This window comes from Diospyros lotus, chromosome 5 (assembly GCF_014633365.1).
Source record: "Diospyros lotus cultivar Yz01 chromosome 5, ASM1463336v1, whole genome shotgun sequence".
In the NCBI taxonomy this organism is placed as follows: domain Eukaryota; kingdom Viridiplantae; phylum Streptophyta; class Magnoliopsida; order Ericales; family Ebenaceae; genus Diospyros; species Diospyros lotus.
In genome coordinates this window covers 4,678,065-4,696,639 of record NC_068342.1, presented here as the reverse complement: position 1 = coordinate 4,696,639, position 18,575 = coordinate 4,678,065, and the positions used below count along the sequence as shown (strand labels likewise).

At 37.1% G+C, this 18,575-nt stretch overlaps 1 protein-coding gene across 2 annotated transcripts in view; it reads left to right on the top strand.

Annotated features, from left to right (window-relative positions):
* The first annotated feature begins 225 nt into the window (after window positions 1-225).
* The window catches only part of LOC127801521 (uncharacterized), a 31,223-nt gene continuing 12,873 nt past the window's right edge, over window positions 226-18,575 (top strand). Inside the window, exons 1-6 of one of the 2 annotated variants that reach the window (XM_052336736.1) lie at window positions 226-470; window positions 544-606; window positions 734-898; window positions 2,219-2,350; window positions 5,750-5,889; window positions 7,125-7,211. In XM_052336736.1, the coding sequence (XP_052192696.1) occupies window positions 440-470; window positions 544-606; window positions 734-898; window positions 2,219-2,350; window positions 5,750-5,889; window positions 7,125-7,211 (618 nt within the window). In that variant the 5' untranslated portion in view covers window positions 226-439. Of the gene's footprint in view, window positions 471-543; window positions 607-733; window positions 905-2,218; window positions 2,351-5,749; window positions 5,890-7,124; window positions 7,212-18,575 lie in introns of both variants that reach the window. The other variant, XM_052336735.1, reaches the window with a different exon arrangement.

Sequence of the window (18,575 nt, the reverse complement as noted above, 5' to 3'; positions counted from 1 at the left end):
AAAATTTATTAGAAATTAACCCGAAATTTCAAATTCACTAGATTGGGTTTAAGAAGAGGCGTAAAATGTTTATAGAGTATAAGTCAAGTAATAGAATGAGTAATATATCGAAATTAATTTAATAAATTATGACTTTGATTTTTATCTTAAATAAAAATTAAAATTTTAACTTGCAATTTATCCTTCGTGACAAAATTGATGGCAGGAGCACCTGGGTCGTGCGGGTCGGCCATCCCAAGGAGGGGCGTAATGTTATGAATTAATCCGGTTCGCCCAGGCGAGCTCGGTCTTTCTTCTTCCCAGGGGCCGGGGCCACTTCTCGGAGGATTCCAGTACAACGGGAAAGTGTCTGAAATCAGAGAGCTTCTCTTTCTAGGGTTCTTTCCACGAATCACTACTACTTCCGCCGACATTCTCTTCCTTCCAAGTGTCGATTACAATGGCTCCCGATGCTTCTGCGGCCCTTGCAGGTCTCTCTCTCTCTCTCTCTCTCTCTCTGTTTTTATATATGATCATTGAATCACTTTGTTGCTTTGATTGCAGTAAGGGAAAAAGTTCAACAGTTTTTGAACGCTGCCTGTGCCGGAAACCTCTATGTCCTGAAGAGTAAGTTTCGGATAATTTCTTTGCCTAGTTTTGCTGCTCGTAGAAAGTCGTTTTGCTCAACAATTCACTTGCCTGCTTGTATGTTTGTGTTTGTGTATGTCCATGTATGTACCGGTCCGATGAACAGAGGTAGCAGCACAGCTTGATGACGGAAAGGGACTATCACAAACGGTGGCCAATATTAAAGACGCTAACAAGCGAGGGGCTCTTCATTTTGCTGCCAGAGAAGGGCAGACCGAGATCTGCAAGTACTTGGTGGAGGACTTGAAGCTTGATGTCAATACAAAAGATGGTGATGGTACTGTAACATTACACTCTTATGCCATCTGATGTTGTTCCTAAAAATTGGGCAAAATGAGGGCAAATCAATATGTGTTTTGGTTATATGTAGCTCTATAGGATTGTGATCCTCCCCATATAGTGACTTTGCTGCCAATGTGGGAAGTCTTACTGGAAAGGCATAATGTGACTTTGCCGCCTGGGGCATATTTATTTTTAATGTGTGGCATACAGGGATATGCAATTTCCTGATTATGCTCGTGCATTAGTTTGATTAGTTGAAGAGGCAAAGACCCTTGGAAGCAACTGTAAGGTTGCTCCTTTGTGAATGGAAGGTAATAGATTCAAGTTTGGGAACAGTTTATTTGCAAAAAAACAAGGGAAAATCTGATTGGTTGAACTCCATTAGCAAGTTCTGTCCGTGAGTGGTACTGGAAAACTATAAATTGAGGAGTCCTTTGGTTTTCATAAATTTTGAGTTGTTTTGATGCATGCTAATTATATGACCTAGAAAATAGGGATTTTGTGATTAGCTTTTCAATTCAACCTGTTAATGGGTCTGAAACAAACAACATAAAACATTTGAGCCTTTATCCCAATACATGGGGAGGGCTGAAACACATGCATTAATTAAATAATTTATCTTTTTTGAACCATTTGCTTTGACTTGCTGATGCATCATGAATTATAATTGCGGAACCTTGCTACCTGTTTATTCTTTTACTCAACAAAAACTCCACTTATGTTCCTCATTAGTCTTCCTGGTCTGAACATTAGTTCTACCCTTCTTGTTTGGTTGATTTGGTTTTGTGATGTATATAATCAGTTCACGATCCAGAAGGGCTTGGTTCTTGTTTCCATATCTCACATATTATTCACTTTGTATTGCTGACATGGCACTGATAGAATACCCATACAATTCCATTACCAAAGACTGAATAAGCAGGGGCAGAATAGTGATAAGGGAAAGGGAGAAGTGATTAGGGAAAGGGAGAAAACAACAAAGGTGGTTAAAGGGTAATATGGGTAGAGCAAAGCAGGTGGCATGTGCGGACAACAGAATTGGTTAGAGGAGGATAGCTGGAACAACATATAAATAGGAAAGATAGTAGAATAGGGAAGGGATTTTTTTGGGTAGTAAAGATATTGGGAGAGTGTGGACCTCTCAAAAGTCCACTTTCTTTTCATTTACTTAATTTTCCAATTGTATTCCTCTCCATTTTCAGTAAATCAAGATAGATTATAAAATCAGGCACCCAAGACTTAAAATTTCATATATGATGTACCTCTTTTTGCTAAAGTATCTCAATAATTCTTACGAGGCTTCTTACAGGTGAGACTCCTCTTCTTCATGCTGCTAGGCAAGGGCATAGTGCTACTGTCAAATACCTCATTGAGTGTGGTGCTAATCCTGCCATAGCCAGTGAGCTAGGGGCTACAGCTCTTCATCATGTTGCAGGAACAGGTGCTACATCTCATCCATTTTTCCTGAAGGACATGTTGGATAATTTTTGTTGTGGTTGTAACACCACCTTTCATGGAAAAGATGGTTTACTGTTCCCATGCTTCTTCATGTTCATTCTTTCTATCTTATTTACCTTGGCATGAAAAGTACATATAATATGTCCTACTAGTGTTTTAGATCTTAATGACATGTTTGGTATGCAGATAAGAGGGTGCTATACCATCTAACAAGGTATAGCAATATTTGGTATCTCAAAATAGATGGGATAAAATCAGCCAAGGCTTATTTTATCCCACAGAAGTGCGATAAATTAGTCCCAAGTCCCCTCAGGTTTTTTATCCCATGTCTACAGGATTAAAGTTCTGAACTGGAGGGACAAGATTGCCCCTTATCTCTCTACCTCTCCCCATTAAGATTTGGGACAAAATAGTCATTTTATAATTAATGTCCAGCCATTCCTCATTCAACATTTACCATATCAAACACAAGATAAGAGTAATTTGAGTTTGTATATTCTTAAAACTTAGGATGCTAAATATGGGATAGGACTATTTAGTCCTATCGCTATTTTATCCCATGCTTAACTTCCCATTGTCGGAATTAATGGGTCTTAAATTCTTAAATGTGTGAATTGGAAAAGTTTTCAAAACTAGGCACAACTATTCATACAGGGCACAGGTGAGTGGACATGTTTATTTGGACGTGAAAGGTGCAAGGGAAGAGATATTTACCTTCGTCAGAGGGTGTAATCTAGACCATTAGGTTGCACCCAAATATGAAAGGATATGATCTGAAGATCTAGATTAAACTAGGTCAAACAACATGACATTTCACAATTGGACACTTGGAAATGGGTCAAACAACATAACCTTTCACGATTGGACACTTGGAAACTATAAATAGGACCCCCCCCCCTCCCCTATATTCCATTTTGATATAATTGAGCTTGCTATGGAACACACCAAGAGGAGGGGGTGAATTGGTATAATAAAAATAATTTTTGAGAACTAGAGATATCGTCTGCAAAGATCACAGATTCGTTAAACCTCAAAACCTTAAAATGGCACGATGAGGTATCAACCGTGTGAAGACAATCTCGTTGTGAGAGTAATGAATATAAAATATTTATAGGCGAGATGATAAATATACAAATTAGTTAGGATATATAAAGAAGCTAAAAAAGAGAAACAAAATAGAGAACACAAAATCAGGAGACAATGATTTATAGTGGTTCAGCTTTCCAAGCCTAATCCACTACTTTAGCTTCTCACTAAGGATTTAGAAACAAATCCACTATCAACCCCCTACTCAAATCGAGTAGGTCCTCTAGTCCGCGACTATGAAATTACAAGTCTCCCACTCGAATGGACCCTCTAGCTTACACTAGGTAAACTGTGATAAATACAATGAAGCTAAATCTAAGAGTTAAAAACTCTTAGTACAAATTCTCTCTACAATAAATACGAGGCTGTTAATGAATAAAACAGTAGATTGCAAAGCCTCTAAATGAAACGCGAGAGAGAAAGTACAAGTTGAAAGCACAAATGCAAAGTGTATGCTCATTAGTTGATCGTAATAAATGTTCTTTAGCCGCCTTCAACTCCTTCAACCACCTATTTATAGATGATGGCGGAAAAATCCAAAAATTGAGTCGTTGAGGTAGTTGGGCGAGCATTAAATACGGCAAAAATCTAGTCGTTATGAATTCTGCGAAAGACTTAGTCGATAAAAGAAAAATGGTTAGTCGACAGAATTTGGTAAAATAATAAGTTTGGTCGACAGACAAAGAGGGTTAGTCGACCAAGTCATAAAAGCACTAGGACACTTAGTCGACCAAGACAAAAATAGGCATGACACTTAGTCGACCAAGACTGACCTTCTGTTGACCAACTTAAAGAGTTAGTTGACCAAGATATAACAAATATATTGTTAGTCGACCAAGGCCTAAGGTTGGTCGACCAAGGCTTAAGGTTAGTTGACCGAGCCAACCTTTTTAAAGAAAAATAAACATTATGTTAGTCGACCAATCTTATATAAAAGACTTGGAATCTTGACTACTTGCTTTGCTTTAAGATGGAAACAATAACATAGCCCAACTTCATTTCTTTTTGCAAAACAATAACATGAAATTGATTTTTGAATACATAGAGTACATTTAATACATTAATTCCAAACATAATGAAGCTTATATTGTTTGTCATTATCAAAATCATATGATCACAAGAGTAAGATGTCACCTTTCTATAAACTTCAATTATTGTCAAGTGTGTGAGATTCTAATCTCTTTCCTCCAGTCAACAAGAAGAGTACTATCAAGTTTGGTTTCGCCCGTTAAGGTTAGTATAGTGATGTACTTATTGGAAGAAGTGTTGTATCTTGGGAGACAGATGTCCATTGATCATTTAACACCATTGAGGGGGCGAAATTTGTCGTAAGGAGATTTGTTTCGGCATAGCTCACTTCAATCCTGTTATACGTTCTTTTTAAATCTCATTTCATTATACAATTGCGTTTTTGTTTTATTATTATTGTGCAGATTTCCAGTCAAATTCTGATTTTATTCCAGCACCCATCTCTATTTATTCAGGATATCAAACGTGCCATAAGTAGGGATGGATGGGTAACGGACCCCTCCATCTGCCCTCATGCCTGCATCTCGATTCTTGACCCCGTATCCAAACTTGTACCCTCAGGGTATTTTGTTTAACCCCCCATTTCCATACTTGTAATGTAATTGGGTACCCATGTACCCGATATACATCATTCTAACAAATTCTTATTCATATTTGAAATAATTTCTCAAATAATTGGGTACCCATATACTCGATATATATCATTTTAACAAATTCTTATTCGTAGTTTAAATAATTTCACAACAATTTGATAACAAAGGAATCAAACAATTAGTGCAAGCAAACAGGTATTTTAAATACCTTACCCATAACCTCCCCATGGGTATTTTTTGATACCCACAACCCTCCCTATCAGGGTAGAGTTTTGGTGAGTACCCACAGGGTAGGGTACCCATTGCCATCCCTAGCTGTAAGTGATTATTTTTTACTTGTAACAACAATAATAACACATTAGATTGGTTGCCTACATGAATTTTAATTTTCCAATCATCTCTATTTGTGACCATATCTTCTTAAGGCCATTATACCCCATGTCATGCCTGTGAGTTTCTCCCAAATTTTTTTAGTCCTTCTCTACAATTGTTGTTACAAACTTCTTTCATTCCATCCAGTCTCTTCAACATTTTACAATCTTCCATAGTCTAAACGCAGTGATATTAGATATAATATATTTGTATCCCTGTGATTTCTCTGTTAAAGCAACCTGCACAAATTAGTTACTCTTGGTCTTTTTATAATTTAAATTTCATTTCATTCATCTTTGCAGGAGATATTGAATTGCTGAGGTTTTTACTCTCCAAAGATGTGGATGTTAACTCACAAAGTGATGCTGGTACTCCTTTGGTTTGGGCTGCAGGCCATGGACAACAAGATGCTGTGAAAGTATTGCTAGAACACAATGCTGATGTAAGCTACTAAACTTGCAGTTTGGTCCATTTGCATATGCTTTCTTGATGACGTTGTTTGTTCCATTTTTTGGGGGGGGGGGGGGGGGGGGGGGGGTGTTGGTTTCTTTCATACTGCATTTAAAATTTTGCGGAGATAGCTTTCAGTTAAATTCTTGACTGTGTTCAAGAATGCAATCTTCATCACTTGCCAGTCTTTGCCTTCTCTCCTTTATTATTAAATAATTGCACATAATGATGAACAAGGTATTTTACCTTGCCTAATGTAATTTATGTATATATTATGTTTTATGCAATTCAATGTGTGAGCTAGTTATAATTTTTGTTTTTTAGAAGGTTATAGAGTGAAGGAGTGATGTTTAAAATAATAACAATGAGAAGCCTTAATTCCACTAGGTGGGGTAGGCTACATGAATATTAGCCTCCAACCATCTGTATTTATAGCCATATCCTCTATGAAGCCATTATATCATATTTCATGTCTAAGGGTTTCCCACTAAGTTTTCTTTGGTCATCACCTCCCTCTTTTGCTTTCTTGTCATATGTTCACACCATCTTAAGCATGACTCTTTTGTCTTTTCTTCAATAGACGCCACTCCAACTTTATACATATGATATCATATTTCTTATTTTGGCTATTTTGAATAACCATACATCTATTGTAACATTCTCAAATTAGCTGTGCTTATATTTCCTGTCAAAGTTCGAATATTTCATAATCCCATCTTTAATCTATGATCCTAGACTAACTTTTTAACTTGCATTCATCTGTGAATATGCAAGAACCCTTGTTGATTTGACACTATATTTGGGTGTTGATGCAACAACCCTAGCTCATTTTTCATTGCACTCAGGCAATACAGGGCATTGTCAAGAGTGTTATGCCCCAATGATTTTCCCATTTATCTAATTCATGATATTTGGCCCAACAAGTTTTATGCTACCTATGCCTAACAGCCACCTAACACAACCCTTGTCTTTTATTCGGGCTAGGGATTTGGCTGTAAATAGGAGGAACACCTTCAACATTAGAAGTGTTTAGGGAATTGCTTAATCCAAAGGTGGAGTTTGTGCTATTTATTTCATTTGTACAAATTCTTATTTTCTTTCTTTCTTTTCTTTTTGCTTATATGTTTTTCTATTGGCCCTTCTACCTCCCTAAGCAAAATAGAAACATTTCTTATTACATTATTTCTCTTTATTAGCCTAATGTTTGCTTGTCTCAATGTTCTGCAGCCCAATGCCGAAACTGATGATAATATCACCCCATTATTGTCATCTGTAGCAGCAGGTTCGCTGGCATGCTTGGAGCTGTTGATTCAGGTCTCTCACAGATTTGCTCTTTTTTCTTTGGCTTTTTTGCAGCTTACTGGCATGCTTCTTTTTTTTTTTTTCCGTCACTGTTTCTTTCTTTCTTACTTTTTTTTATAGACCTTTGTTGTTTATTGGGAGTGAGTTTGCTGATTTCCACTGTGATGATTTCTTCATTTCTTGTTATTTAAATGATTCAAGTATCTTTTATTTACACTTCTTTTTGATTGGTTCTTGTGTACACTTCTTTTTGATTGGTTCTGAACGGAGACTTATTTGGAGAGAAATTCTCTGATAATTGTATTCATCAACCGTCAATCAATATATACAGCATACCTTCCTATATTTAGCCTCCTAAATCATAGGACTAATTGATACAACAGTTGTACTATCTATAGCTGTACTACTTAATTATAGAAAGACTAATTTACAAGACTGATTGGAGAATAACAGCTAGCAATTGTTAAGCATTGTAACTTTCTAAAAGAAAACTTTCCTAATAAAATCTCCATGGAATTGGCAGGATTCCTTGCTGAATTCCAACCCCCCCCCTAAGCTAGTGAATAGATATCTATCATTCCCAGTTTACTTATGATGGTTTCAAATCCTGTTCTTGATATAGCTTTTGTAAAGATATTTGCTTCCTGAGACTTTTGAGGAACATAGGAAAGACTGATACTTCCATTTTTGATTTATTGCTTGATAAAATTCTAGTAAATCCTTACATGTTTTATTCGGTCATGTTGCCTTGGATTATGAATGATGCTAATGGCTGACTTGTTGTCACTGTATAGCCTCATTGGAGTAGATACATATATGTTTAAGTCTTTCATTAGTCTCTCAAGCCAAATTACCTCAAATATTCCTTGAGCAATTGGTATTTTACTTCTACACTACCACAGGCTACCACAATTTGTTTCTTGCTTTTCTAAGTAACTAAGTTACTCCATAACTTAGTGCAATAACCGGAGGTTGACTTGTTGTCTTTAATAGAACCAACTCAGTCTGCATCTGCAAATCCCACACTTACTTTATCTTCATCCTTTTTGAATAATAGCCCTTTACTTGGTGTCCCCTTAAAATATCTTAGAATGTGACATGCAACATCAAGATGTCTTTGAGTAAGAGAGTGCATAAACTGACTTACCACACTCACAACATATGGAATATCAAGATGAGTGAGAGATAGGTAGATTAGTTTTCCTACTAAACATTGATATCTCCCTTTGTCCATTGGATGTTCACTTCTGTCTTCTTCTTTCCACTTCTAGTTTTTTTCTAATGGAGTGCTGGCAGGTTTGCATCCAAGTTTGCTTGTTGCCTTTAGAAGATCCAGAGTGTAACTTTCTTTGAGAAATAAAGATACCCTCTTTACTTTTAGCCACCTCCATCCCTATGAAATATCTCAGCTTCCCTAAGTCTTTATCCTCAAAATTACCCTCCAACTGCTTCTTGAAGTTCTCTATTTCTTGACTATTATCTCCTGTGATGATAATGACATCTACATATACAATCAAGATTGTCTTCTTCGTATCGGTTGCATGTTTTGTAAATAATGTATGATCAGCTTACCCTTGTTTGTAGCCAAGCCAGTTCAGAGTGGTACTAAAGCTCTTGAACCATGCCTTTGGGATTGTTTAAGGCCATATAGGGATTTCTTTAGCTTACACCCCTTCCCTTTCTTGTCTTCTATCTCAAAACCAGGAGGCATCGTCATGTAAATTTCCTCTTCTAGTTCATCGTTTAGAAATGCATTTTTAACATATAGTTGTTGTAGTTCCCAGTCTAAATTTGTATTGAATTTAGCTTGGCAATTGGAGCCAAGTTCTCCTCCTATTCCATAAGTCTGTGTGAAGCCCTGGGCTACTAGTCTAGCCTTGTATCTGTCAATGTTTTCATCTGACTTATATTTAATTGTAAACATCCACTTGCTGCCAACTGCCCTTCTTGCTCTCAAGTAATTCCACAATATCCCATGTTAGAACGGGAGATGCTATGGCACACACCAAGAGGGGGGGTGAATTGGATATTTAAAAACTTAAATGATAAAACTTGAAAAACTTTTTAACCCAATTGAGGTTTTAGTGATTTAAAATATAAAACATATGAAATGACAAATGTAAAGCAAGAAGAATAAAAGACACAAAGGATTTATAGTGGTTCGGCTTAAATCAAGCCTAATCCACTACCTTAGCTCCCACTAAGGATTTTAAACCAATTCACTAAAACCTCCTACTTACACAAGTAGGCCCTCTAGCTACACAAGCTATGAAATACAACCTCCCAATTTAATGGGCCCTCTAGCTACACAAGCTAGGAAAATAGAAACAATACAAATGAAAGAGATAAGCTAAGAGTTAACACTCTTAGTTACAAGTTCTCTCACAATGAAAAACAAGGCTTAACAATAAATTTACAATGATAGAATAGCAAAGCCTTGGAGAGAAAAATAAAACAATGAAAGCCCAAACACTGTAAGCTCGAATAAAATTGTTTGCAATTGCTAGATCATCTCATTTCAGTCCATTAGCCTCTCCTTGATCATCCATGAGTTGTATATATAAGCATCCATAAAGATTGAAGAAGAAACTAGCCGTTTTTGTGACCGTTGGAGTTGAAAAACTTGCCGTTATAAAATCTGTGAAACATAATAGTCGACAGAAGAAAAGATTAGTCAACTATTTTTACAAGTAAAACTAAGAATAGTCGACAGACATATACTGATAGTCGACTATTTTTATTATAAAAATCCAATAGTTGACAGACATACTTGAATAGTCGACAGTTGCTGAAATGTGAAGAAATTTTAGAATTTCATGAACAAAAATAGTCGACAGATCAAAAGGCATAGTCGACTATTTTTACTCGATAGTCGACAGATGCTAAAATAGTCGACAGATGCTTAAATAGTCGACAGAACATAAAAAATAGTCGACTATTTTGAAGCATAGTCAACAGAAAGATCCTGATAGTCGACTATTCTTTAGAAAAACTTGAATTTTCAAAACAACCTTATTCGATTCTTTAAAAACTCATTTTGATTATCTTTAAAACAAGTTGAGATTATCAAAAGTATATTTTGAAACAAATCACACTCAACCATACTCAATATTTCTTCTATAGGTTTTCATACCTTGCTTCAAAACTCATATATTAAAAATTCATTTTCTCATTCACAAAATCCATATAGATTGATTTTCATATATTGATTTTCATATAGACATTCATCAAAACCATTTCATTACTCAAGAGTAAAATATCAATCTCCCCCTTTTTGATGATGACAAAACAAATATGAAAATCAAATCATTCAATTTATCTCCCCCTTTTTGTCAAAATCAAAAAGATTAATACTCCCCCTTTTTGAGAACATACTAAGAGCATAAATAAAATAGGCTTCCCCTTAAACCAAATCCTCATAGAAATCATTCATCAAATTAAGCATGCATTCAGAGGCAAGCAATCATTGGCAAGAGTAAAATGTTCATTTTCTTTAGATGAAAACTCCCCCTTAATCAATGCATATATCACAACACTATAATTCTCCCTTATTGATAAAGATCTTCAACAAAAACATAGAGGCAAACTTATAACTCAAGATCATCAAAACTTAAAAACAGAGAGTTTAGGGATAGAAAATATACCACCAAGATTGAGTTTAACAATCTTTCTTACTCTTGGTTGGAAAAAAAAATGAGCATCTTTTGGGGTTGAATTTCTTTTTCATCCCCTTTTCTTTCATGCTTGATTCATCCGCAAGGATTTCACTTTAAGTTTCATTTGGATGTCAAGCAACCTGCAAAAATAACTCATCCACAAGCTTTTGGTGCCCAAACCACTTTGGGGTCACCATAGTTAGCATTGAAATTTCCTTTTGGAACCCATATTTATTTATATCTTGTAGGATGGTTTCTTATAAAGCATTTATTTACAGAATGTCCACATTGACCACAATAATAACAAGTGATTTTAGAATGTGAGGCAAAATTTTGTTTTCTTTTCACAAAGCCACTTTGCCCTTTTCTTCTTTTATGAAAATCTTTTCTTTGAATCTCAAGAGCATTTTTCAATTCCTTTTTCTCTTTGTCGGCTTTTTCAAGAGATAATTTTAAATATTTATGTTTCTCTTGAAGTTCATCATTTTGAGCTTTCAACATTTTCTTCTCATTATTCCAAGAATCTTTTTCTTCTTTCAATAAGCTTAATTCTTTGTCTAAAGTTTTTAATTTCTTCTTTAAGACATTGTTTTTCATACTGATATTTTCAAATTCATTTATCAAATCATTGAATACATCATGCAATTCATCAAGAGTAAAACTTAAAATTAAATCACTAGAATGGGAAGAATTCTCTTCTATGTTGGTCATAAGACATAGGTTGACCACTTCCTCCACTTGAGATTTGCCACTAGAGGATGAATCATATGTTTTCTTCTTGAACTTCTTTCCATACCTCTTAAATGATGGACACTCGGATATGATATGCCTATACTTTTGACATCCATAACATTTAACTGCATTTCTATATTTCTCCCCCTCAAGCTTATCTTTCTTCTTCCTTAGGTTTCTTCTTTCCAATTCTTTCAACATTTTTCTACTAAGAAACTTTTTGAATTTCCTAGTAATTATCATCAAATCATCATCAGCATCATCATCATCTTCATCTTCATCTTCATATCATCATCATCATCATCATCATCACTAGATGAGTGTGAAACTTTGAACAGAAGATTCTTATCTCTATTTATCTCATCATTATCTCTCTTCAACATGATCTCGTGAGTCATGAGAGATCCAACCAAATCATCAAAAGATAAGTTATCTAAATCTTTAGCTTCTGTTATGGCAGTGACTTTGGATTCCCACGATCTAGGTAAACTTCTTAGAATTTTTCTAACTCTTTCTCCATTTGTAAATGTTTTACCTAAGGCCTCTAAATTTGTGACAATATTATTAAACCTAGTAAACATCTCATTAATAGGTTCCCAAGATTTCATAGAAAAAAGTTCATACTCATGAATTAGTAGATTTACCTTTGATTCCTTGACTTGACTGGTGCCTTCATGAGTGACCTCTAATTTGTCCCAAATCTCCTTGGCCGTTTTGCATGTTGAGACTCTGTTGAACTCTTCGACGCAAAGAGCACAAAACAAAGTGTTCATGGCTCTTGCATTTATCTCCATATCTCTTCTTTCCTTTACTGTCCAAGTCTCCATATTTTCCATATCGGCCAATGTAACCCCTTTCTTAATCACTTGCACAAGGCTTGTATCCTGCATAAGATAGATGAGCATTTTTGTTTTCCAAAAATTAAAGTTAGTACCATTAAAGAAAGGTGGACGAGTGATATTTTGACCCTCAACTATTGATGAGCCGAAAATATGTGCCATTTGACAAGATCTTTTTCCCTAGGTTGTTAAACCAATGAAAAACAGTGGGAACAAGGCTCTGATACCAATTGTTAGAACGGGAGATGCTATGGCACACACCAAGAGGGGGGGTGAATTGGATATTTAAAAACTTAAATGATAAAACTTGAAAAACTTTTTAACCCAATTGAGGTTTTAGTGATTTAAAATATAGAACATATGAAATGACAAATGTAAAGCAAGAAGAATAAAAGACACAAAGGATTTATAGTGGTTCGGCTTAAATCAAGCCTAATCCACTACCTTAGCTCCCACTAAGGATTTTAAACCAATTCACTAAAACCTCCTACTTACACAAGTAGGCCCTCTAGCTACACAAGCTATGAAATACAACCTCCCAATTTAATGGGCCCTCTAGCTACACAAGCTAGGAAAATAAAAACAATACAAATGAAAGAGATAAGCTAAGAGTTAACACTCTTAGTTACAAGTTCTCTCACAATGAAAAACAAGGCTTAACAATAAATTTACAATGATAGAATAGCAAAGTCTTGGAGAGAAAAATAAAACAATGAAAGCCCAAACACTGTAAGCTCGAATAAAATTGTTTGCAATTGCTAGATCATCTCATTTCAGTCCATTAGCCTCTCCTTGATCATCCATGAGTTGTATATATAAGCATCCATAAAGATTGAAGAAGAAACTAGCCGTTTTTGTGACCGTTGGAGTTGAAAAACTTGCCATTATAAAATCTGTGAAACATAATAGTCGACAGAAGAAAAGATTAGTCAACTATTTTTACAAGTAAAACTAAGAATAGTCGACAGACATATATTGATAGTCGACTATTTTTATTACAAAAATCCAATAGTTGACAGACATACTTGAATAGTCGACAGTTGCTGAAATGTGAAGAAATTTTAGAATTTCATAAACAAAAATAGTCGACAGATCAAAAGGCATAGTCGACTATTTTTACTCGATAGTCGACAGATGCTAAAATAGTCGACTATTTTGAAGCATAGTCAACAGAAAGATCCTGATAGTCGACTATTCTTTAGAAAAACTTGAATTTTCAAAACAACCTTATTCGATTCTTTAAAAACTCATTTTGATTATCTTTAAAATAAGTTGAGATTATCAAAAGTATATTTTGAAACAAATCACACTCAACCATACTCAATATTTCTTCTATAGGTTTTCATACCTTGCTTCAAAACTCATATATTAAAAATTCATTTTCTCATTCACAAAATCCATATAGATTGATTTTCATATATTGATTTTCATATAGACATTCATCAAAACCATTTCATTACTCAAGAGTAAAATATCATCCCATGTGTTATTTTTTATTAGTGCCTGCATTTCATCCATAACTGTTGCCTTCCACCTTGAGACTTGTAAAGCACAATATATGTCCCTAGGAACTTTAATCTCATCAATGCTAGTAGTGAATGCCTTGAATTGTGGGGACAATTTCAAATATACCAAGTGATTAGAAATAGGGTACTTAACACATGATCTCACCCCTTTCCAAAGAGCTATTGGTATGTCTAAATCATCAGCCTCTACATGCACTTCGTCCACAATATCATTCATTGGACTCTCAATCTCTGCATGTATCTCTTCCAAAATGTCATTCACTAGACTTGACTCTAATTCTGATGATGGACCTTGCTAAGAATCACGAGGCCTTCTAGAATAAATCAAGATGAGTTTTTCCAGAACCTATTCTCCCCTTTGTTTGGTTGCATAGGTTTGGGTAGGGATGGTGATTGTTTCAGGTCAAATTTCAGCTTGCCATGGCAGATGATAAGTAGAATTAGAAGTAGGAATAGATATAGGAAGAGAAGTGGAAGGATCCCAATATTACTCTGTACTAGAAGTCTCCCCTTGAAGAGAGATATTGGGATAAAAGGGTTGGTGTTCAAGAAATGAGACATCACATGAAACAAGAAATTTTTGAGTGGAAGGGCAATAACACTTGTATCCTTGTTGGGTAAGAGAATAACCAACAAACACATATTTGAGGGCTTTAGGCTCAAGTTTGGAGTGGGAAGGATGATGATTATGAACAAAAACAGTGCACCCAAAGATTTTTAGGGGAAGGGAATTAAGAATCCTAGTGTGAGAGTAGAAATCAAGGTACTTAAAGGAGTTTGAAATGAAAGGGCCTTGGAAGGAAGTCGATTAATTAGATAAGAGGTTGTAAGGATTGCTTCCCCCGAATATGAATTTGGAATTGAACTATGTCAGGTTGTAGTTCTGACAAGGCGAATTCTCTCGCAATTCTGATTGAATTGCGTTGGAATTGGTAAGATAGAAGAACATAAAGAATAAGAGAGCAAGGACGAGAGAGAGAAAGAGAGGGAGAATTAGAGAAGTTTGGAGGGAAAGAGCGATTCAATTGTATTGCCAAAAAGATACTTCTCCTAGTGGCGAAGGTTGGTTATATACTTCCAGCCTTGACACCACTATTTGGGTTACATTTGAATTAAAACATCCATGTGCTATAATTGCCCATCTATTACTTATTACAGCTATACCCCTTGCCTTTCTACTATAGAATGCTCTTTATTTACATAATGGTCCTGTGACAATTCCCCCCCGCTAGAAGCATTACGTGCCTTGAAGTAATTTGTAGAAGTCTTGCTGCCCTCAGAAATTGTTTCAGGAGGTTGGGCAGGTATTCTCAAGTATTGTTTTCTGGGTGGAAAGTGGACCAAAGTACCAGGACCTCGGTTATAGGGGCTTGGTGCTTGTAGATTATTCTCCTATCCACTATAGCGATGGCTCCGATTCTTGTTGAGCAGGTTGGGTTACGGATGGTAGGACGAAACTAACTGCATTTTTGCCGGGTGAGGGTTTGAGGAGTGATACATGGAACACGGGATGGATGAGAGACCCCTCGGGCAGTTTGAGCCTATAAGCCACTTGGCCTACCTTGGCTAACACTTCGTAGGGTCCATAGAATTTGGGGCTCAGCTTAGTGATTGATCTGGAGGACATAGTCTTCAACTGGGCTTGCCGTAGTTTCAAGTATACTAGGTCTATGACCGCAAAAACTCTTCCACTCCTCTTTCTGTCCGCATATTGTTTCATTCTGTTCTGGGCATTGGCGAGCTCTTCTCTCAGAGTTTGTAATATCTATTGCCGTTGAGCTAAATAGTCGTCCACCGTCGCTACATGGTTGCGTTTTCCACCCAGGGGTAAGAGCGGGGGTTGGTATCCATATAAAGCTTCAAACGGGGTCATCTTGAGTGAAGAGTGATAGGTAGTATCGTACTACCATTGAGCTAATGAAAGCCATTTGTGCCACCCGGTAGGATTTGTTAGGCACACACACCTTAAGTATGTCTCGAGACACTGGTTTGTCCTTTCGATTTGACCGTCTATTTCCGGATGATAGGAAGAGGACATGTGTAGCTGTGTTCTGAGAGACTTCATTAGTTCTTTCCACATAATGCTGGTAAATACTTTATCTCTGTCTGACACTATCACTTGAGGCAGCCCGTGTAACTCTCCCACATGATCCAAAAAAACCCTGGCCACCTCCTGTGCCGTAAAGGGGTGAGATAAACCCAAGAAGTGGGCATATTTAGTCATGCGGTCCACCACTACTAACACACAATCCTTTCCTTCAGATTTTGGCATCCCTTCGATAAAATCCATACTGATATGAGTTCATGCTTGGTCAGGCACTGGTAAGGGTTGTAGTAAGCCTGGGGGGTGAATGTTTTCATGCTTACAGCGATTACACGTGTCACAGCCCTTCACATACTCCATTACTTTTCTCCTTAATCCTGGCCAAAAGAATAGTTGTCTGACCTTGCTATAAGTGTTGTGTATTCCGGAATGACCTCCCACAAGAGAGTCATGTAGTGCTTCTAAGATCCTTTGCTTGAGCGTTTCATCGTCTCTAATTATGATTCTGTCCTTATATCTCAGCACCCCATTCTGCAAGGAATAACTTGGTTTGCTGTCAGGATTTAGGACCATTTGTTCCATCAAGTCCTTAATCCAATCTCCCTGTGTGTAGTTGGTCGTTACTTCCCGGAACCAATTCGGAGTAATTGCAGTGATGGCCGCTGAAGCTCCTTCCTCCACACACCGAGATAGAGCATCAGCTGCTTTATTCTCCTGACCTCGCCGATATTGAATCACATAGTCGAGTCCCAGCAACTTGGACATTCTCTTTCTCTAGAGGTGAGTGTGAAGCTTCTGTTGTAACAGAAACTTAAGGCTTTCATGGTCGGTTTTTATGATGAACCGCCCTCTTTCCAGGTAGTGTCGCCACTTCTCTACAGCTATTAGCACCGCTAGGAGCTCTTTATCATACACACTGAGGCCTAAATGTTTAGGGGCTAAGGCCTGGCTAATGAAGGCCAATGGCCTGCCGCCTTGCGTCAGGACTGCCTCCACTCCGCTGTCACTAGCATCAGTTTCTAATACAAAGGGCTGGTTAAAATCAAGTAGGCTCAGAATTGGTACCTTACTCATAGCAACTTTCAAACATTCAAATGCCTCCTCCGCCTTCTCATTCCAATGGAATCCTTCTTTCTCCAACAGCTCAGTTAGTGGTCTACTAAGGGTGCCATAGTCCTTGACAAATCGGCGGTAGTAGCCAGTGAGACCCAAGAATCCACAGAGAGCTTTCACATTAGGGGGCTTAGGCCAAGCAGTCATGGCAGTTATATTCTGCGGATCTGTACTAACACCTACCTCAGAAATGATATGGACGAGATACTCCACATGTGATTATGCAAACGCACATTTAGACTTCTTAATATACAACTTATTGAATCGGAAGACTTGTAGAGTAGCTCTTAAGTGCTCTAGGTGTGTGGCAAAAGTGGGGCTGTATACTAGAATGTCATCAAAGAGAACTAGAATAAATTGGCGTAAGTAGGGCTCAAATACTTGATTCATAAGGGCTTGGAAGGTGGCTAGAGCGTTAGTCAAACCGAAGGGCATTACCAATAATTCATAATGCCCTTGGTGGGTTCTAAATGCAATTTTGTAGATATCATTGGGGTGCATTCTAATTTGGTGGTACCCGGATTGGAGGTCAAGTTTAGAGAAAACCTTGGCTCCATGCAATTCATCTAATAGGTCTTCGATGATGGGTATTGGGAATTTATTTTTGATGGTGAGAGAGTTGAGTTGGCGATAATCGATGCAAAATTGCCAACTACCATCTTTCTTTTTTACCAATAACAAAGGAGAGGCATAAGGGCTGGTGCTTGGTTGTAGGTTGGTGCTTGGTTGTATAACAGAAGTACTGAGCATGTCTTTGATCATACGTTCAATTTCAGCCTTCTGTTTTGGGGGATATCTATATGAACGGATATTGACCGGTTTTGCGTTGGTTTTGAGATTGATAGTGTGGTCTATGGGTTGTGGGGGTGGTAGAGACTTAGGCTCCTCAAACAAGTCCTCAAATTCATCTAAGAGTAGATTAAGAGAGTCGAGTTGAGTTACCTCCCAAGGAGTTGTTGTGGTTTCCACTGAATGTAGCATAACTCCTTCATCTACTGTGTATTCTTTCCCTTCTATAGCCTGTATCGAAAAGAGCTGGGCTACTTGCGTCCACTTGCTCTTGAGTAATTTGTGTAACTTTTTGCCTGAAATCATTTTACAAGTCCTTGCTTCTGTACTGCCAGTGAGGGTCAATCTCTTACCCCCTTTCTCCAATGTTACCTCCATCTTGTTAAAATCAAAACAAATGGGGCTGACTTCCCTCATCCAATCAACCCCTAAGACCATGTCACATCCGCCCAACTTAAGTAAGCGTAGATCAGCCTCAAAGTCTTCACCCTGCATCTGCCAACAAAACCTCATGCAGGCAGATTTGCATAGAACTTTCTGGCCATTAGCTACTGTCACTGCCAAGGGTTGTGTCCCCGTGAGGTTGCATTTCAATCTCCTTGTTAACCCTTTGTCCAGGAAGCTATGAGTGCTTCCACTGTCAATCAAAATCATCAGACAGTTATCTCTCGCCTTCC